This window comes from Gorilla gorilla, chromosome X (genome assembly GCF_029281585.2).
Source record: "Gorilla gorilla gorilla isolate KB3781 chromosome X, NHGRI_mGorGor1-v2.1_pri, whole genome shotgun sequence".
Lineage (NCBI taxonomy): Eukaryota > Metazoa > Chordata > Mammalia > Primates > Hominidae > Gorilla > Gorilla gorilla.
Genome location: NC_073247.2, coordinates 42,018,716 through 42,037,005, shown reverse-complemented (window position 1 = coordinate 42,037,005; position 18,290 = coordinate 42,018,716). Strand labels below are relative to the sequence as shown.

General features: G+C 36.9%; 1 protein-coding gene across 13 annotated transcripts in view; it reads left to right on the top strand.

Annotated features, from left to right (window-relative positions):
• Positions 1-18,290, top strand: part of DMD (dystrophin) — a 2,091,067-nt gene that overhangs the window by 1,702,255 nt on the left and 370,522 nt on the right. For all 13 annotated transcript variants that reach the window (XM_055376532.2, XM_055376533.2, XM_055376528.2 and 10 more), the window contains one exon: positions 7,788-7,944. In XM_055376532.2, coding sequence (XP_055232507.1) covers positions 7,788-7,944 — 157 coding nt within the window. The remainder of the gene's footprint in view (positions 1-7,787; positions 7,945-18,290) is intronic.

Genomic DNA, 18,290 nt, shown 5'->3' with positions numbered 1-18,290 from the left:
AATAAAACCATTAATGCTTTATTTCCCAGGTGTCCATTTTTAAAGAAACAAAATTGAATTTAAATCCAAATGATTTTGAAGTTTCCCTTTGTATTCCATTGGCTCATAAGAGGTATCCTTGTGCTTCCAAATACAAGTCCATATTGTATCGTTTTCCTTCCATTTATTTTTCTTCTGCCATACATCTTTTCTCTTCCTGTGATTAAGATTCTTATTTAAGTCATCATGTTATGCCATATTGATACATTTGCAAGAATACTCTACCTTGGACGCTGTTTATATCATATTACTTTTTTGTTCAAAGCTTCAATCTTGTAGGTCTCCATATCTCCCTCATTCATTTATTTGTTCATTCAACAAATATTTAATGAATGCCTACTATGTACTAGGCACTCTTCTGGGCACGGAGGATGCAACCATGAATAAAACATACCAAAAAAAATCACTGCTCTAATGAAGTTATATTTAATCATTAGAGTCTAGTAGACCCTTCTCTCTCTGCCAACTGTGCCTAATAAGTCCTTGCTAACCCCTTCCCTTCTCTGTTCTTTTTCTGCCTCCAGTTCCTTTCTCACCAAGCATCATTCTGTTACTCCCCAACATAGATTCTCTGAGCCAAGAGAATCAATAGATTCTATTTTCTAACCCCATTCCTACTCTCCAACAATTTCCTCACTCTCCCATATGAGTATGTACCCTTGCTGGTTCTCACACTTGCAACATTCTCTTTCCTCTTATTCTCCAAATTTTGATTCATATTCCATAACAAATCTTTTCTTTTCTGGCTGTTTCCTCACTAGGTCTTCCCAATACTATTCTAATTTACACTTGATAACATGTTTCTTCAAGTGTTCAAGAGTTGCTTTATAGGGCTATGCTTACTGCCTCCAGCTAACTTATATGAATACAAAAATTTCAAACTCGAAATATGTGAGTATGGTAGAGTAGAAAGACATGGGCCGGCAGCTGGGCAACCCAGTTTCCCTTCTGTTCTGTTCTGTCACTAACTGTCTTAGCATATAATCTTGATCAAGTCACTTAACTGCTTCAGACTTCAATTTTCTCCTTCACTGAAATGAAGAGTTTGACCAGAAATATGGACAGTCTCTTCCAGTTCTCTTGCAATCGTACAATTTTATTCTTTTAGTTCTGCAATCACACTTTATGAACCTGGAAAATTGTTTAATTTTTCTACCTTGGTTTTCTTAATTAAAATAGAACTGATTGATTTAAAAGGCATTATATAAAGTAATTAAGATGTCTTTGAGAGAAAAGAAATTTAATCGAAATTGTATAATCCTATCTCATAATTTAATTCAAGAAAATTATATGCTATCATTCCACATGCATTTATTACATCACATGTTGGCCAAGAGGTATAAGGAAGAAAAGTAAGTAGTCAGTGATAATTTAAGTTCCATCAAACAAAACAAAAACATTAACTGCTTTAAGTGAGAGAAAAAGAGAAAATTATTTACTTAAATGTACACACACATGCATACACACACAGTTACTAATGACGTTATCCAATATTAAGATGGTAATTAGTCAAAGAAAGTGTTTTTCATTCTAAAATTCCATATCCACAATCCTTGCATTTTTAATTTTAGAATATTAATGACTTGAGAAGTGGTCAATTTTTTTACATAAGAAATATATATGAAGATTTCAATTTAGTCTACTACTAGATTATTTTTCCAGATCATTGTATATACTATTAACTATGAAAATCACATAATATGTTGTCAACATAATTTCAGCAGAATTTACATTATGTGAAATTTTTATATTTGGCAGAAAAAATTGTAAATGTTATATAAAATATTCACATTTATACAATTGTGAACATTAAGAGGCAAGGACACTGACATTATATAGTCTGTAGAAGCCATAAATCTATTGGGGAGTGCTTGCTATTAGAGGTTAGAATAGTTAGTGTCTTTGTATAATGGAGAACAAAAGAAGGGCAAAAAGAGGTGGGGTCTACCTTTGAGAGAAAACTGCAACTTGGACATTGAATATCTCTGACCTTCTTTCTCTCTCTCTTAGAATGTTAATTATGTTTGGATGTTGGAGTTCAAGACCTGTCTAGAAAAAAAAAATGTTGACTTCTCTTTGGGATTCTCTCTATTTAAAGAGATAGCTCCCATTTTAATTCTGTGGTTCTTTAATTTTTTTGTTTCTGAAGTACAAATTCAAATTATTCATCTGTTGATGACACCCTGGAGATTTTTCTCAGTGTTCTCTTGTAGTAGTTTCATGGTTTGAGGTCTTACATTTAAGTCTTTAATCCACTTTGATTTGATTTTTGTATATGGTGAGAGATAGGGGTCTAGATTCATTCTACATATGGATATCCAGTTTTTCCGCACCATTTGTTGAAGAGACTGTCTTTTCCCCACTGTATGTTCTTGGCACCTTTGTCAAAAATGAGTTAACTGTAGGTGTGTGGATTCGTTTTTGGGTTCTCTAGTCTTTTCCATGGGTCTTTGTGTCTGTTTTTATGGCAGTATTGTGGTTCTTTATTATTTCTGCATTCCTACCTTTTCTTTCTGCATGTTTAAGTGCTATTTTATTACATGAGGGTACTAAAGATTTATAGGGATATATCATTAGTTTTATAAAGGAAGTCAAAGTGAAAAATGAATTCAATATAACACATTTCACTTTAAGAATGCATGCCTTTCAGAGTAAAGTTTTATTAAGGATTTCAGACTAGGCATTAACCAAATCACAGTTGAAATATCTGTGTCTAGAGAAATAACAATCACTTTATCAGCCCCTATAATTCTTAGCGTCCTGACACTGAGGAGTTCCTTAAAGACCAAGCAATATACTCCAACACATCTAAAGGCTCTGCGTTTTACCTAAACCTTACAAACTGTGGAAATTATCAGCTTTTTAGAGATTAGCACTTGCCTTGTTAAACGGTAGTAACCCCTAAGCTCTTGTCTTCACTAATAAAGATTAATAGACATAGATAGAAGCTAAGTATGCCCCTTTGAACCACCTCTTTTATTTTCCGTTGAGTGGGTAGGAGTAAGCAGAATATATTTGACAATTAGCAATGTTAAAAGAGAAACTTTAGACAAATTCCGTTTTGCAGAGTTTATTTGAGCAAAAAACAATTCATGAATCAGACAGTACTCAGAATTAGAAGTTCAGAAAGCTCCACCCAGCAAGGTGGGCAGGCAGTATTTATAGATAGAAAAAGGAAGTGACATACAGAAACAGCTTGACTGGTTACAGCTTAGAATTTGCCTTACTTGGGCATAGTGTAAATAGGCATTTGCCTTATATGGACATGAGCTGATCAGTTTACAGCCTGTGATTAGCTGAAACTTGACTACTGGGATTGGCTGAGGCTCAGCTATTTGTTACAAGAATGTACTCTTAAGTTGCATATTGCTTACATGCCAAGCTGGGTTGCAGTTTGCTATGTACAGAGGCAGCTTTAGGCCCAATTTAATTTAATTTAACAGCAACAAGCCTTTTTGTTCAGAGATCAAAAACATTTGGTTAAAACCACTAAGGTTTAAGGATTTTCTCATCTAACAAAGGTTTGTAATTTCTATTTCCCATATCTAAATAGGACAGCTCAAGTTATGTTTTTCAGCAGCTGTTTTACACCTTTGCAATCTTGATTTCTACATATTCAAAACAAGAAGGTTGAACTATAATCTCTCAGGTTCCTTCCAGCCCCAACAGCCTATGTATGATATAACCAGAAAAAAAAGTCATTACAAATACAAAGAAACGTTTTCAGGAGGAGATATTCCACATGCAAACGTAGGTTAATCATTTCAAAATATCTGGTATATACACTCATGAAAATAAAAATAGGGCAACTGCTTCCGATAAATGTATTAGAAATGTGACTTGAAAACATTTCACGGGCTTAACATGGTCAAAGAAAATGTTTTGAGCTCGCAATGTTCCTTACATTTAGATCTTCAAAATCAAGTCACTGACAAATGCCACCTTTGCCCTGTGGAGACCAAGAAGTAATGTTTGGGGCATATCAGAAATGCTTTAATAAATGCTTTATCAAAGAATGGTTCTGGAGCTTACCTGTGGAATTGTGAAGGTTCTTGTTAAAAGCAGAGATTGTTGATAGAATTATAGAAAGTCTGGAGGTGGCACCTAGCAATCTCGATTTTAAACAAGCTACTCAAATGTTTCTTATACACACTAGAGTTTGAGACCCAGAGCTTTAGATTGAATACATTTGTATATGCTGTTTTAATTCCTTCTCTGGCTGCCTTTCACCTCTTCAGTTCTTACTCAGTGTTCTCTGTCCTTTGTAAGTTTTTTGCTTCAGTTTTTGTCCTCCTATCACATTTTTCCTTTCACTCTTGAGCTTTAGGAGAGGAAAAAAATGAAGCAATTTGATATGTAGTTAAGATGATCAAACATTCTGAAATTTTATCTAACTCCACAGCTTAGAAAAAAATTAAAAGAAAGTCCCCTTACCCAGATATGTGAGAGCTTTTCATCTTTTGAGGTTCCAGGTCCGTCTTCTGCTGCTGTATTAGCTCTCTTGACTGTCCTCTGTCCCTGGCTTCTAACAACTTCCCTGTTTCATGCTATTAAGTTTCTCTTAGATCCTTTAGAACTGAATTCCCGGCTGGATGTGGTAGCTTACGCCTCTACTCCCAACACTTTGGGAGGCTGAGGCAGGTGGATCACCTGAGCTCAAGAGTTCAAGACCAGCCTGGCCAGCATGGCGAAACCCCATCTCTACTAAAAATACCAAAAATTAGCTGGGTGTGGTGGTGGGTGCCTGTAATCCCAGCCACTTGGGAGGCTGATGGAGGACAATTGCTTGAACCCGGGAGGTGGAGGTGCAGTGAGCCAAGATCGTGCCATTGCACTCCAGCCTGGGTGATAGATCAAGACTCTGTCTCACCAAAAAAAAAAAAAAAAAGAACTGAATTCCCTAGGTCTCAGTTATTTTGCTCTCTCTTAGGGGACCTAAAGGGGTTCATTGACCCACTAATAATTAGTCAGCACCATTTAACCTAGAACTGGAATTTTAGCACTTCCTTACATAAACAAAGCCGCAGCTTGAGGTCTTAACATAGGCAGCCTGCCCTTCACTATATCCTCCTCTAGACCTCTCTGCCACAAGGATATTTTGTTTCCTCTACCAGGCAGACAGAGGCCAAACATTAGTCATCGTTATATTCTCTCTTCCCTTCCTCTCTCCCTACTCCCCAATGTATCCTAGAGACTTAGGGGCAGTCAATAAATATTTATTTAATCAGTGTCTTTTCTACCATTTGCTGCTTTTCCATGTCTGAGCCCTACCTCTCTCCACCTACCTTTCAATATGTCCTGCTTGACAGCCTCTTTTCACTCTCAAAGGGACCAAGCTGTGAATTCCAGACACCCCAAGGAATTCGTTTAACCATTACACATTACATGCTATTAAACAGCTAAAATCTTGCATGGGGAATTGTCGCTTAGGCTTATCATGGAAAAGTGATAACCGAAAGGATGGTACAGAAACATAAAAGAACTGACCTCTAATTGTATGCAATCTGCATGCACTATTATATTCAATTCATGACATTTATGGTATTTCACGATTCAGTTCTTGGGAAATAATACCCTTAGAGTCTGGAACAATTTAATTTATCTTATTTGATGGAAATGCCTTCATTTTTCCTGGACATATTGTTTATATTTCAATTATAGAAAGGAAATCTTGACAATTTGGAAAAGTATAAAGATTAAGAAATAAATCGGCCGGGCGCGGTGGCTCACACCTGTAATCCCAGCACTTTGGGAGGCCGAGGCGGGCGGATCACGAGGTCAGGAGATCGAGACCATCCTGGCTAACATGGTGAAACCCCGTCTCTACTAAAAATACAAAAAATTAGCCGGGTGTGGTAGTGGGCGCCTGTAGTCCCAACTACTTGGGAGGCTGAGGCAGGAGAATGGCGTGAACCTGGGAGGTGGAGCTTGCAGTGAGCCGAGATCGCGCCACTGCACTCCAGCCTGGGCGACAAAGCAAGACTCCGTCTCAAAAAAAAAAAAAAAAAAAAAAGAAATAAATCACCTGTAAATCTACCTCTGAGGGATAACCTGGTTGTCATTACAAAATTTTTTCCTAGTCAAGCATGAGCATACAAATACATACACATACACAAATGTTTTAGAAAAATTCAAAAAATGTATTTGTTTTGTAACCTGTTTTCTCACTTAGTAACTGGGATGATGACCTTTTCCATATCCATAAATATTTGGCTATGTCATCATATTGAACCTTGCATAGGATTTTACTGTATGAATGCACCATTATATATGTAATAATTCCCTTTTAAATTAAGAGCTATTTAATTAAATTCATATATAAATTTCATTAATTTCTAAATTTAAAGCATATACAAGTTTCATTACATTTGAAAACAATCAGTAGGTTGGGGTTTTGCATTTCTCAAGCAATTCCCTCATATTGAATATTTAAGTTGTTTCTATTTTGTTTTATCAATCATAAATGCTGCTATATATAACATTTTTCCACCTATATCTTTGTATTTTTTTCCAATTTCTTTGTTAGTATAATTTCCTTGAATTTAAGCCTGTGGGTCGTTGTCTTTGCACATTTTAAAGACTTTTATGTATTGTCAAGTTATCCTTCAGAAAGTTTGGAACAATTTAATTTCAGTAGATAAGTATTCTTTGGTGATTCTGTTTGACTAAGGCCAAAAGGAGAATTGTATTTGTAATGTCAAGCTAAGTTACCAAATGGCTAAGGGAAATGTTGCTCCACCTGGTTGCTTTGCTTTACATTTCAATCTTTGCAGCATTAAAGTCTTTATTATATTTATGTTATAGGTAGCGTTATTATGAATTAATTAGTAATTGCTGATAATAGCTGAGTGATTGAGCATAATTTCTAATTTACCTGAAGATAAAGCTTTGCTAACACTCTGCGTTTCCTCTTTGTTTTCTGGATGATGATTTATTTTATTAATTTAGCTTCTCATCTTCAAGTGAAATGTGGATTTTATAGCATAGATCATTCATTTGTGTATTCTTAAATGGCTTCTAAGGATTAACGTGTTCTAAATACAGTTGACGGTAAAGCACTCAGTCTCCTGCCTAAATTATTCATGTTCGGGGGAAGCTTTCAGATAAATGTCTGATTTTACTCTTCCATGTGAGTTGTTGTCTTAGTACTTTTTACACAAAGGAAACAAAGCAGAAAATGTTGAAACTTGGTGAAGACAAATCCCAGGTGCACACAAATAAAGAAGGGTAGGGGGAAAGGAGACGCATTTGGGAAGAGGAGCAGAATGGAACAGACGCCAGATGGAAGAACTCAATGGAAAAGGCTGCCTAGGGTGTAGAAATGGAAAAGTCAAAATGTGGGGAGAGACCTTTCCATTTCTCAAGGCAAAAAGAATTCCAGTACTAGCATGAGTCACATGAAAACGAAGTGTTTTTCATTAGTCACTGCATCCAATTTTTTCTACCAGAAATATTAAGAATCGTTGACTACAACAGTATGGAAAAGCAATAGATTCCAGTGTATATTTCATGCCAAAAGTCTCAGCATTCTGCATGTGGAAATAAACATATGGCTAAACACTGCCTTTTCTCAAAATTGCCATCAAACTATCCCCTGTTTTGTGGCTCTCAAAAGTAAGTAGCCAGATTTTTATTCAAGACTGCTTTGTAGTTCACAGTAGGTTTATTGTACTTTTTTAATGGAATTGTTAGAATCATCAATTATACTTCTAGATATTCTGACATAGTATGCTGCTGTTCTTTTTCAGGTCCCATTTGGAAGCCAGTTCTGACCAGTGGAAGCGTCTGCACCTTTCTCTACAGGAACTTCTGGTGTGGCTACAGCTGAAAGATGATGAATTAAGCCGGCAGGCACCTATTGGAGGCGACTTTCCAGCAGTTCAGAAGCAGAACGATGTACATAGGGTAGGACATTTTTAAGCCTCGTGCCTTGCACATGTTAAGCACATAGTAATCCAGTGACTATTTTAAAATTAATTTTGTTTGAAATTAAGTTGAATAGAAATCTTTTTTACTCTTCTCACCCAAGGCTCAATTATAAATAATCTAAGCCATTATATTGTAAATGTCAAACACATTTGTGTTAATAATACCCTTTAAGAAATCGTCCATCTCTTTTGGCTATATAAAAAAAAAAGCTTTTCATGATGAAAAATATTGAACATATACAAAAGTAGACAGAATGCTATAATAAAACTCATGTACTCATCAAGACATCAACAATTATCAAATCACATCAGATCTTATTTATTCTATAGCTCTTCCCAGATTGTTTTAAAACAAATATCAGGCGTGTGTTATTTTATTGTTAATATTTCAAAAGGTTAAAAGATAGGATTCACTCTTTTAAGGTAATCACCTTGCTACTATAATGCTTTTGAAATATCAATAATTTCATCATATCAAATATCCAGTCCATATTCAAATTTCCATTTTTCTCATACATATTATGCATTTTTTAAACTTTTTCTGGTTTTGGTTTAAATAAAAATTGAAATCAGACCCACACCTTACTTTGGTTAGTTGGTCTTTTTATTACTTTTTATTTGGAAGTAATTACAGATTCACAGTAAGTTTCTAAAATAGCATAGTTTCCCTGTATCTTTCACCCTGTTTCTTTTCATCGTTATATGTCATGCAACTGTAGTACAATTCTTATTGTCATTTCAACATGCAATCAATAGAAAAAATGTACATTTACAGCACATCTCAATTCAGGCTCATTACATTCCAAGTACTCAGTAGCCAGATGTTGCCAGTAGCTACCGATTGAACGGTGCAGTTCCACAGTTTGACTGTATTTGGGTTTGGCTTTTTTTGGCAAGACTGCTTCACAGGTGTTCGTGTATTCTTCCATCATCAGGAGGTGGTATATAATGCCTTGTTTTCTCTTTTTGTGTGATGTTTAATAGCTGTTCATGATCAGTGGCTAGGGGTTGCAGTGTGATAATTGCCTATCTCTACCATTCCTTCTTCATTTATTCACTGGGGTAGGTCTATGAAAAAAATGTTTTGCACTTGTCTCCTATTTTGGTACTCAGTATACCTTTCATACTGAACAAGCAAAATACGTTTCAATTTTACCAATTTTTATAATAACAACTTGTTCACTAGCATCCTCCAACGATGACCAATTATTTCTTTGTTTATTTTATTTTTACTTACATTTCTATCTTCTCTACTAAGCTCTGAGTGAAAAAGGCAGAGATTTTGTCTTGTTCACCTCCAAGACCCTAGAGTCTAGTAAAGTGTCTGGTGTAGAGTGGATACTGATAAGTGTTTTGGAAATGAGAATAAAAGATACAAGAACAGAAATGAATAGCAAACCAAACAAATTACTACCAAATAATAAAAACTTGATAAAATGGTACCACTTTTGTATGTTGAGCATGTAAAGGAAAGATCTCTGTGGAGATACAGCCAAAGGTGGCATCTTGAGGAAAGGTCAAGGGTTTATATTATTCTGGAGAAGAGGATATAGGAAATTTTAAAAAGGGAAGAGAACATGAAAGAAGACCCAGGGATCTTTGCAAAAAAAAAAATGCCAGGGAAACTGCCAGTTTCTCCTTTAGCCATTTGCCTTCATATATTTCTGAATATTAAATTAGCTTTTGTGGTAGGGTGAAATGTAATGGTGCTATGTGTTTTAAATGTTCTGACTTTGAATAAACAGCCAAAACACTCTGGTGTACACATAGAAAAGCACTCATTGAGAAGGATGGGCCTTTTTTAAAAAATGCATTGTGCGATATAGTGAAATGAGACAGAATTTCTACAAAAGATGAATTTTATGCTAGTTCCAGAAACCAAAGAAAATGAATCACTGGACATGTGCACTAGGAGTCAGGAGACTGAGATTCTAGTCATATTTCTTCCTAAGATGGATTCTGATTGCTATTTTGTTCTTCAACTGTAGTATGAGGAAATTGGTCCAAATAATTGCTGTGGTTTCTTCCAGCCAGTATTTTGTTATAAATACTGCTTCACTTTTCCTGGTTATTAGTTTTGGTTGCTTGTTAGGAGTGGTAAAATGTCTGTACTTAACGCAGTCCTTACTCAGGAATCTCATGACAAAGAACATGACTTGGGGAGATGGTGATGCTAGAGTTATGAGTGATACTCACCAGAATGAAGTTAATCCGTCCCCACTTGGTTAGTGTGCTTGCTCAGATAGCTACCTGTTACCTTTCGTGAATTTCACAGGACTTCCAGCCCATTGATTACTCTGTGTTTTATACATTAGTTCCTCTGCCCTTCCATATTTACCTCCTTCCAAATACAACTTAGATTCAATCATCTAAATTTTAATAACTTGTTTTCAAAAGTCTGAAACCCTTTGCTTCTTTATCTTTTTGTTGCTGCAATCTACAAAACTCCAAAACTCTAGCTAAATATTCCAAGACTCTAACTAAATATTTTCTCATACCAGACAACAACGTAGTTGACTGGTACAGTACCTTTTCCGGATGACCAGCCTTCAGCCTTCCACTGCCAAGACATCAGTGGGTCAATTTTTTTTTTTTTTTTTTTTTTTGAGACGGGGTCTTGCTCTGTCACCAGACTGGAGTGCAATGGCACAATCTTGGCTCACTGCAACCTCCGCCTCCCGGTTCAAGCAATTCTCCTGCCTCAGCCTCCCTAGTAGCTGGGACTACAGGCACGCGCCACCATGCCCACCTCATTTTTGTATTTTTAGTAGAGACAGGGTTTCACCGTGTTGGCCAGATGGTCTCGATCTCTTGACCTCGTGATCTGCCTGTCTTGGCCTCCCAAAGTGCTGGGATTACAGGCGTGAGCCACCGCACCTGACCAATTTACCTTCAAAATTGTTTTTGACTGTCTACTATTGTTATCATCATAATTATAAAAGACCATTTCTCCTCACCTTTCTGCATCTACTCTTGCCACCCTACAATGCAACCTCTACATTTCAGTCAGAATAATCTGTGTAAAAAACATAAATCCAATTATATCAGTCCTTATCCTAACACTATAGTAGTTTTCTCAGTGCTCTTGGAAAAAGACCAAAATCCTCAACAAGGGTGACAAGGCACTATCTGGCTTGTCTGGCCTCAACCTCCTCTTTTCTAGATGCTCTTCCCTTGCTGTTTGGACACCAGCCATACTGCCTCCATTTGCTTTTTCCAATTCTGCGTGTCCCTCTTATGTGGGGCTTTAAATATGTTGGTCCTCTGTCTCAAACCCTTTTACCTACACCCACCCACTCATAATATCCTGGTTATCATCTAATAATCCTTTACATCTTGGCTCGGACATTGTGCAAACTTTTCCCTGTTGTCTACATTTGACCAGATCTTTCTTTACACACTCTTCTGAAATTGTCTACTTTTCTATAACATAGCGTTGTTTGTCATCACGTACATGTGTTACTATTTGATAAATGTCGACCACTCTTGCTAAACCATGTCCTTCAAGAAGATTTTTGGGAGGGGGAAAGCTGTCATTTTTCTACTCAGCACATTCCAAAGTGCCTAGTATACAGTAGACACTGGTTAGATAAAGGAAGGCTATTGAGACCAAGAGCAGGGAAAGAAAGAATAGAGTGGTATTCCCTTCTTATTTACAGGAGTTTTCTGTTTATTTCCAATTAAGCATCTTTTTGTAAAGTGTGTAGAGCTACTTTGATGCACAGTTTTTTTTTATTATTATACTTTACGTTCTGGGATACATGTGCAGAAAGTGCAGGTTTGTTACATAGGTATACATGTGCCATGGTGGTTTGCCACACCCATCAACCCGTCATCTACATTAGGTATTTCTCCTAATGCCATCCCTCCCCTAGCCCCCCACCCCCTGACAGGCCCCAGTGTGTGATGTTCCCCTCCCTGTGTCCATGTGTTTTCATTGTTTATCTCCCACTTATGAGTGAGACCATGCAGTGTTTGGTTTTCGGTTCCTCTGTTAGTTTGCTGAGAATGATGGTTTCCAGCTTCATCCATGTCCCTGCAAAGGGCATGATCTCATCCTTTTTTATGGCTTCACAGGATTCCATGGTGTACATGTGCCACATTTTCTTAATCCAGTATATCATTGATGGGCATTTGGGTTGGTTCCACGCCTTTGCTATTGTGAATAGTGATGTAATAAACATACGACATACAGTTTTTACTTGTAGTTTGGCGCAATGCTTTTTCAAGCTTCTCTTGGTATCTTTAAGAAAAATTCTTGACACAAAACACTCTCCTTCCTCAAACAACATCATCGCTCCTGAGTGCTGATGAGAGAACAGTTTAGTAGCCTGTTTGACTCAAAGTTTTGTCACATGTATGTGGTAGCCCTTTCATATATGGACTGTCTAGTTAGTGATGCTCTTGAAGCCTATGGACAAAAGAACAATGGAAAATCCTTGAAACTGGATCTGTGTATCAGATCTCCTGAACTCAACTAGAAAAAGGGAAAAAGAACAGAATCAGTACAAAATTCCATCAAGATCTAATAGTTGACAGATCTTATATTTGTGGACTTTTGTTTTACTTTGCCATGTTTCCAGAATTGTACGTTGTATTGCTCTTTATGGGTTTCTTGATTTAATTGTTGTTTATATAGAATCCTTGGTATTGAGATGGGTCACTGTAATTGTAAACTTATTCCGCAAGTATTTAGAGTGCCGCTTTTTTAAAAAATCGTCTGCTTACTCTCTATTCTAAATTATTAATATCCTTTGCTGATGCTTTTTATGGGGATACAAATCCCATTAAAATGTCAATAGTTGAAACTAGAATCAAATGTTGTTCATTTTCACTTTCATTTTCTATAAATCAGGATGTTTACAAAACAGGTAATTTGTGTTTTTCTTTGTATACCATTTCAGATTAGTGATAATATTTTGTAGCAAAATATTACATGTCTTGTACTCTTTTCTTGTAGAGAAAATATACAGTCAATATCAATTGCTGTCGTGGAGAGATATATGGTTCTTCTGTAGGTAAAATTCCAAGATACTCCACAGACATATTTGGGGACCATAGTCTCACTCCTCAAAGCAGTTTTCACACCCATGGGAGTAGATCTGTGCTCCCCAAACCAGCTGGGCAGCATAACAACTGCAACTGAATGGCTCTCAAGACTAATTAATAAAATAATGCTCCAGATGCGGTGAAGTGTTATAAATAATTAAAGCTCAAATATGCCTTAGCAAATATAAACTGACCAATTTTTATGTCTTTTGAATACATTATCCTGGCTTTTACAGTTCCTCATTACTTGCCTCACTAGACTGACTCGTTTTCAATTAGTGGGTGTTATTCTGGTCCAGATATATTTTAAAAACTGACTTCCTTTGTTTTACTTGAGCAGTCACTAAAGTGATATTTATTACTTGTCTACTTCTGTGATTAACCTAGAGAGAGTTTTAAAGGAGCAAATCATAGTGGGGAATTTCTAAGGAGAACTGCAATAAGACATCAGCTTATTCAACTCCCTTCCTCCTACCCCAAATCCAAATGGAGATTAGATCTTGATTGTAACAACAGTGTAGGTGATGCCTTTTTGTTTGCATTTTTACTAATGAAATTGTTTGTCACTAGGTTTTCATCTTTCAATTAAAAAAATCTCTATAATCCCTTCCCTAGAGATCATTAACGATACCTTCAAAGCTTCCCGAGATTTTCTGGTTAAGATTTAGATGGAAGTAATCAATACATACATTATTAAAAGAGTGGACAGAAAGCCATTATTGCTTGGATGCTGTTGACAAATGAAAAGGCTTGAATAAAGTAGTTTACTTGTTCATTTGTCAGGTCATATATTATGCATGTTCGATTTCTTCAGAAGTCACCACAAAGTGAGAGACAGGCTTAGAAATTCAATAAAATTATCCTGAAATCATGTTGTAGATTATACATTTATTTAGGCTCATTCTGTTATCAATGCTGGCCTGCTTACGTGGGATACATTTTAGTATGTATGTTAGCTTGACGAGTTTTCTGTATTTTCTTTTTACAGAAAGAGAAAATATCTTTGGGTGTCATTTGTGAATGTTAAGATTTAAGTCAGCTCTGTGTTAAGAAAAATGCGTTGTTCCCTATCACCTCTGAAAAACAACCAAAAGTTGCGATAGAGTGATTCATTCTTTTTTCTTTTCTTTTTATTTATTTTTTCTTTTTTTTTTTTTTTGAGATGGAGTCTCGCTCTGTCGCCCAGGCTGGAGTGCAGCGGTGCGATCTCGGCTCACCGCAAGCTCCACCTCCTGGGTTCATGCCATTCTCCTTCTCCTGCCTCAGCTGGGACTACAGGCACCCACCACCACGCCCGGCTAATTTTTTGTATTTTTAGTAGAGATGGGGTTTCACCGTGTTAGCCAGGATGGTCTCGATCTCCTGACCTCGTGATCCACCCGCCTCGGCCTCCCAAAGTGCTGGGATTACAGGTGTGAGTCACCGCGCCCGGCCAGAGTGATTCATTCTAACATTCAATGACCTGGCCTCTTAAGAGTTTCTAAACCACTTGACTGTTAGTTATATCTACTCTAAGGTGTCTTTTTAGCCGCGTTGGAGGAAATAAACGTCTTTTTGATCTATTCTTCATCATTTTTGTATAAGTTTGATATCCTATGCAGTCATATTTAGGGATGCTGAATAGAAATGACTTAAAAATTATTTTTAGAACTGCATTTCTAGGCATTTGAGTCTTCTGAAAACTAAGTCTAAGTCTTCTGAAAACTAGCTTTATCATCAAAACTGAAGAACTGAGTCATCTAGGAATTGCTGCTTTGCTTTAATGACTGTAACAAGATGAGATGTGAATAATTTACAAACTGACTTCTCTACCAGAGTCTTCTCTCTCACTTTGTCAAAATATTTTGATGTCCTGACAAATACTCTTTAAAACAGTATCTGCATAGTGTTTTGCCTTTACAAAGCGCTTTTACACACATTATTCATTTAATTACAAATGATCCCCTTGATCTTTTTCTGTGCTCTTCCTTTTGTCCCCCAAAAAAATTATTTTAGGAAAAATTATACCATAACTCAGATTCCTAGAATTTATTGGTTCTTTCAAGAACTTTATTTATGAAGAGCCTACTCTATGTTAAGCATATGTTAGTGAACAAAATGAGTCTCTGCCCCTATGGATGTTTAGATTTTAGTGACAGAAATACATAGTAAACCCATAAATTAATATATGAAATTATGTTGGGTAGTAAGTGCTATGAAGAGAAAATAAAGCATGAATAGAGAAAGATTGAGGAGTACTGGCCTATGTGAGGAGGTTATTTTGGGGTAAAGACTTGTGTGAGGCCGGGTGCAGTGGCTCATGCCTGTAATCCCAGCACTTTGGGTGGCTGAAACAGGCAGATCCCTGGACGTCAAGAGTTCGAAACCAGCCTGGCCAACATAGTGAAACTATGTCTCTACCAAAAATTAGCTGGGTGGTGACACGTGCCTGTAGTCCCAGCTACCCAGGAGGCTGAGGTACCAGAATTGCTTGAACTTGGGAGGTGTAGGTTGAAGTGAACCAGGATTGTGCCACTGCACTCTAGCCTGGGTGGCAGAGTGAGACCCTGTCTCAAAAAAACAAACAAACAAAACCTATGTGAGTGAGTAAACCATGCAAAAACCTTGAATGAAGAGGATTCTAGGCAGAAGAAGCACCAAATTCAAAAGCCCAATGGTAAGAACAGGTTTAGAGTGTTGTAGAAATAGCAAGATGAGCTGTGTATCTCAAGGGAAATAAGATCAGTAGACAGTGATAGGTTCTAGAAAGAGGGAAAGGCCAGATAATGAATGGTCTTGCAGGCCATAGTTTGGAGGTGGATTTTATTCTGTGAGTAAAGAGACATCACTGGAAGTAAGGAAACATCACTGGAAGGCTCTCAGCAGGGATGATGTGATCTGATTTACGTGTTTACAAGTTGACTCTTGCTGCTATGGAGAATTGACTATAAAAAGAGCGAAACTGAAGACACAGAAAAGGAGGGTGGTGGAGTCATCTCAGAAGGAAATGGTTACTTGGACTAGAGTGGAAATGATAGGTATGGTGAATAATTATTTGATCCAAGATATATTTGGAGGGTAGAATTGATAGAACTTAAGATAGATAGAATGTGGAGTTTGAGAGGAAGCAAAGAGTCAAGGATAATTCTGAGGTCAATGGCTTGAACAAATAAAATAATGATGTTGCCATCTGAGAAAGACTTGGGAATGATCACGTTTGAGTGTATGTGCTTAGAATGAACCAGGGTTCCATTTTTGGATTATGTTGATAGACAGACACAAAGGGTATGATTCAGATATTATTTACCACTTATACTTGACAATCTCAAATTTTGGCTCAGTATCTTGAGAACATACACAAATTAATTTGTCACAGGGTTTCCTAATAATCCATTCATTTTTACTAACATTTCAGAAGTAATTTCCAAATCTTAAAGTTTAGGCTCAATGACCTAAGACCTAATTCCCTAAATGGCCACGGGAACAGATTGAGTTTTCACCAGTGATCTCTCAAGGTCAGCTCAGAACTTAACAACATTATTGTCAGTAGGAAGTAACTTCCCCAGTGATTGTTGGAAGCAGCCCAGCCTTAGAATTAAGAGTCAAACAGCTGTTCAAGATGCTGTGTGCGCACTAAACTATTCCTCCATAGTATCACAGACCTGCAAGCAGGCTGGACTATTCTAGCCCATGCCCTTGATCTCAGAGAATACAACTTTTGTTTTCAAAGACTTCCAGAAAAATAAGTCTCAACACAGAGTTTGTTAAACACACTTTCCCCTTATACACTCAAAAATGTTTTTTCATTGACTACAATTAGATTTTTTAAAAAAACATAATTTCAGGCCTGAAATATGTTCATTTACTTTTCAATTTTACATCAAATTTATTCAATCTCATTTATAAATTAATATTGTTGTTCATGTTGTTGACTATCTGAAACAATGAATGGATGTATCTGATACTTCAATCCCTTATCTTCACTTTTATTCAGAAGTGGAGTGAAAATAAGGCGGAGCTTTTTGTTATCTTATTTAGATGATTATTTAGTCAAACTCATAGAAGCAGAGAGTAGAAAAATGGTTGCCAGACATTGTAAGGGGGAGTTGTTGCTCAATGGATATAAAGTTTCAGTTATGCAAGATGAAAAAGTTCTAGAGATCTGCTGCATAACATTGTGCCTATAGTTAACAATACCGATTTGTGCACTTAAAAATGTGTTAACCGAGGTCCGGAGATCAAGACCATCCTGGCTAACATGGTGAAACCCCATCTCTACTAAAAATACAAAAAAAGAAAAAATTAGCCAGGCATGGTAGCAGGTACCTGTAGTCCCAGCTACTCGGGAGGCTGAGGCAGGAGAATGGCGTGAACCTGGGAGACGGAGCTTGCAGTGAGCCGAGATCGCGCACCACTGCACTCCAGCCTGAGTGACAGAGCGAGACTCCGTCTCAAAAAAAAAAAAGTGTGTTAACAGGGTAAAGTTCATATTAAGTGTTCTTACCTCAATAAGAAAAGATGATTATGGCCTTTTCTTTATAGCCCAGATACCCATGTTCATAACTTCTGTAATACTAGCTGTCTCACATGACTATTAAGGGAAACCTCTCTTTCTGTTGTTTGCTCCATTGCCTCTTTCTTCAAATTTTTTTCTTCCATGAACCCCTATGAATTTGCTTTAGATTACTGGGGGCAATATTCTTGCCACCCTGCCATGTACATTCTGGATTGCTTGCCCTTTTCCAAGACCTTGCTTTTAAGTTAACTGAGCATTGCTTGTCCCGAAGTGAGCATTTGGTAAAATATTCTTATGTGTTTGAGACTCAATAAATATGGTGGCTCTTTAAATAAAGAAGGTCCTTTTGGTGACAGAATATATTCAGCAACTTTCTTGTCAGACATGGAAACAATACAGGAGACATAAAAATAAGGTAGAAATAACACAGGAACAAGAATGATGACGTAGGATGGCAAAACTAGTAAATACAGATCAAGTTACAGATATGACTGTTAACGTCTTGTTCTATGCCTGCTCGGTATCCATTTGTTGAATGAACAGAACTGTTGAGTCATCCTACATTTCAGAGTCTGTCTAGTGTCCTCTCATCTCCTACCTAATCCTGCAGACTACAGAAAAAGCCCCAAGCAGCAGTTCAAACCATGGAACTTCTGAGTGTTTGGACATGAAAACCTCCTTTAAGAAATCACTAGGTTGAAGAAGGCAATGCTAATGGGACCACTTCTTGAGGAAATTCCACCCAGTAACTCAGCAGTGACACTCAGCTTTGGATCTGG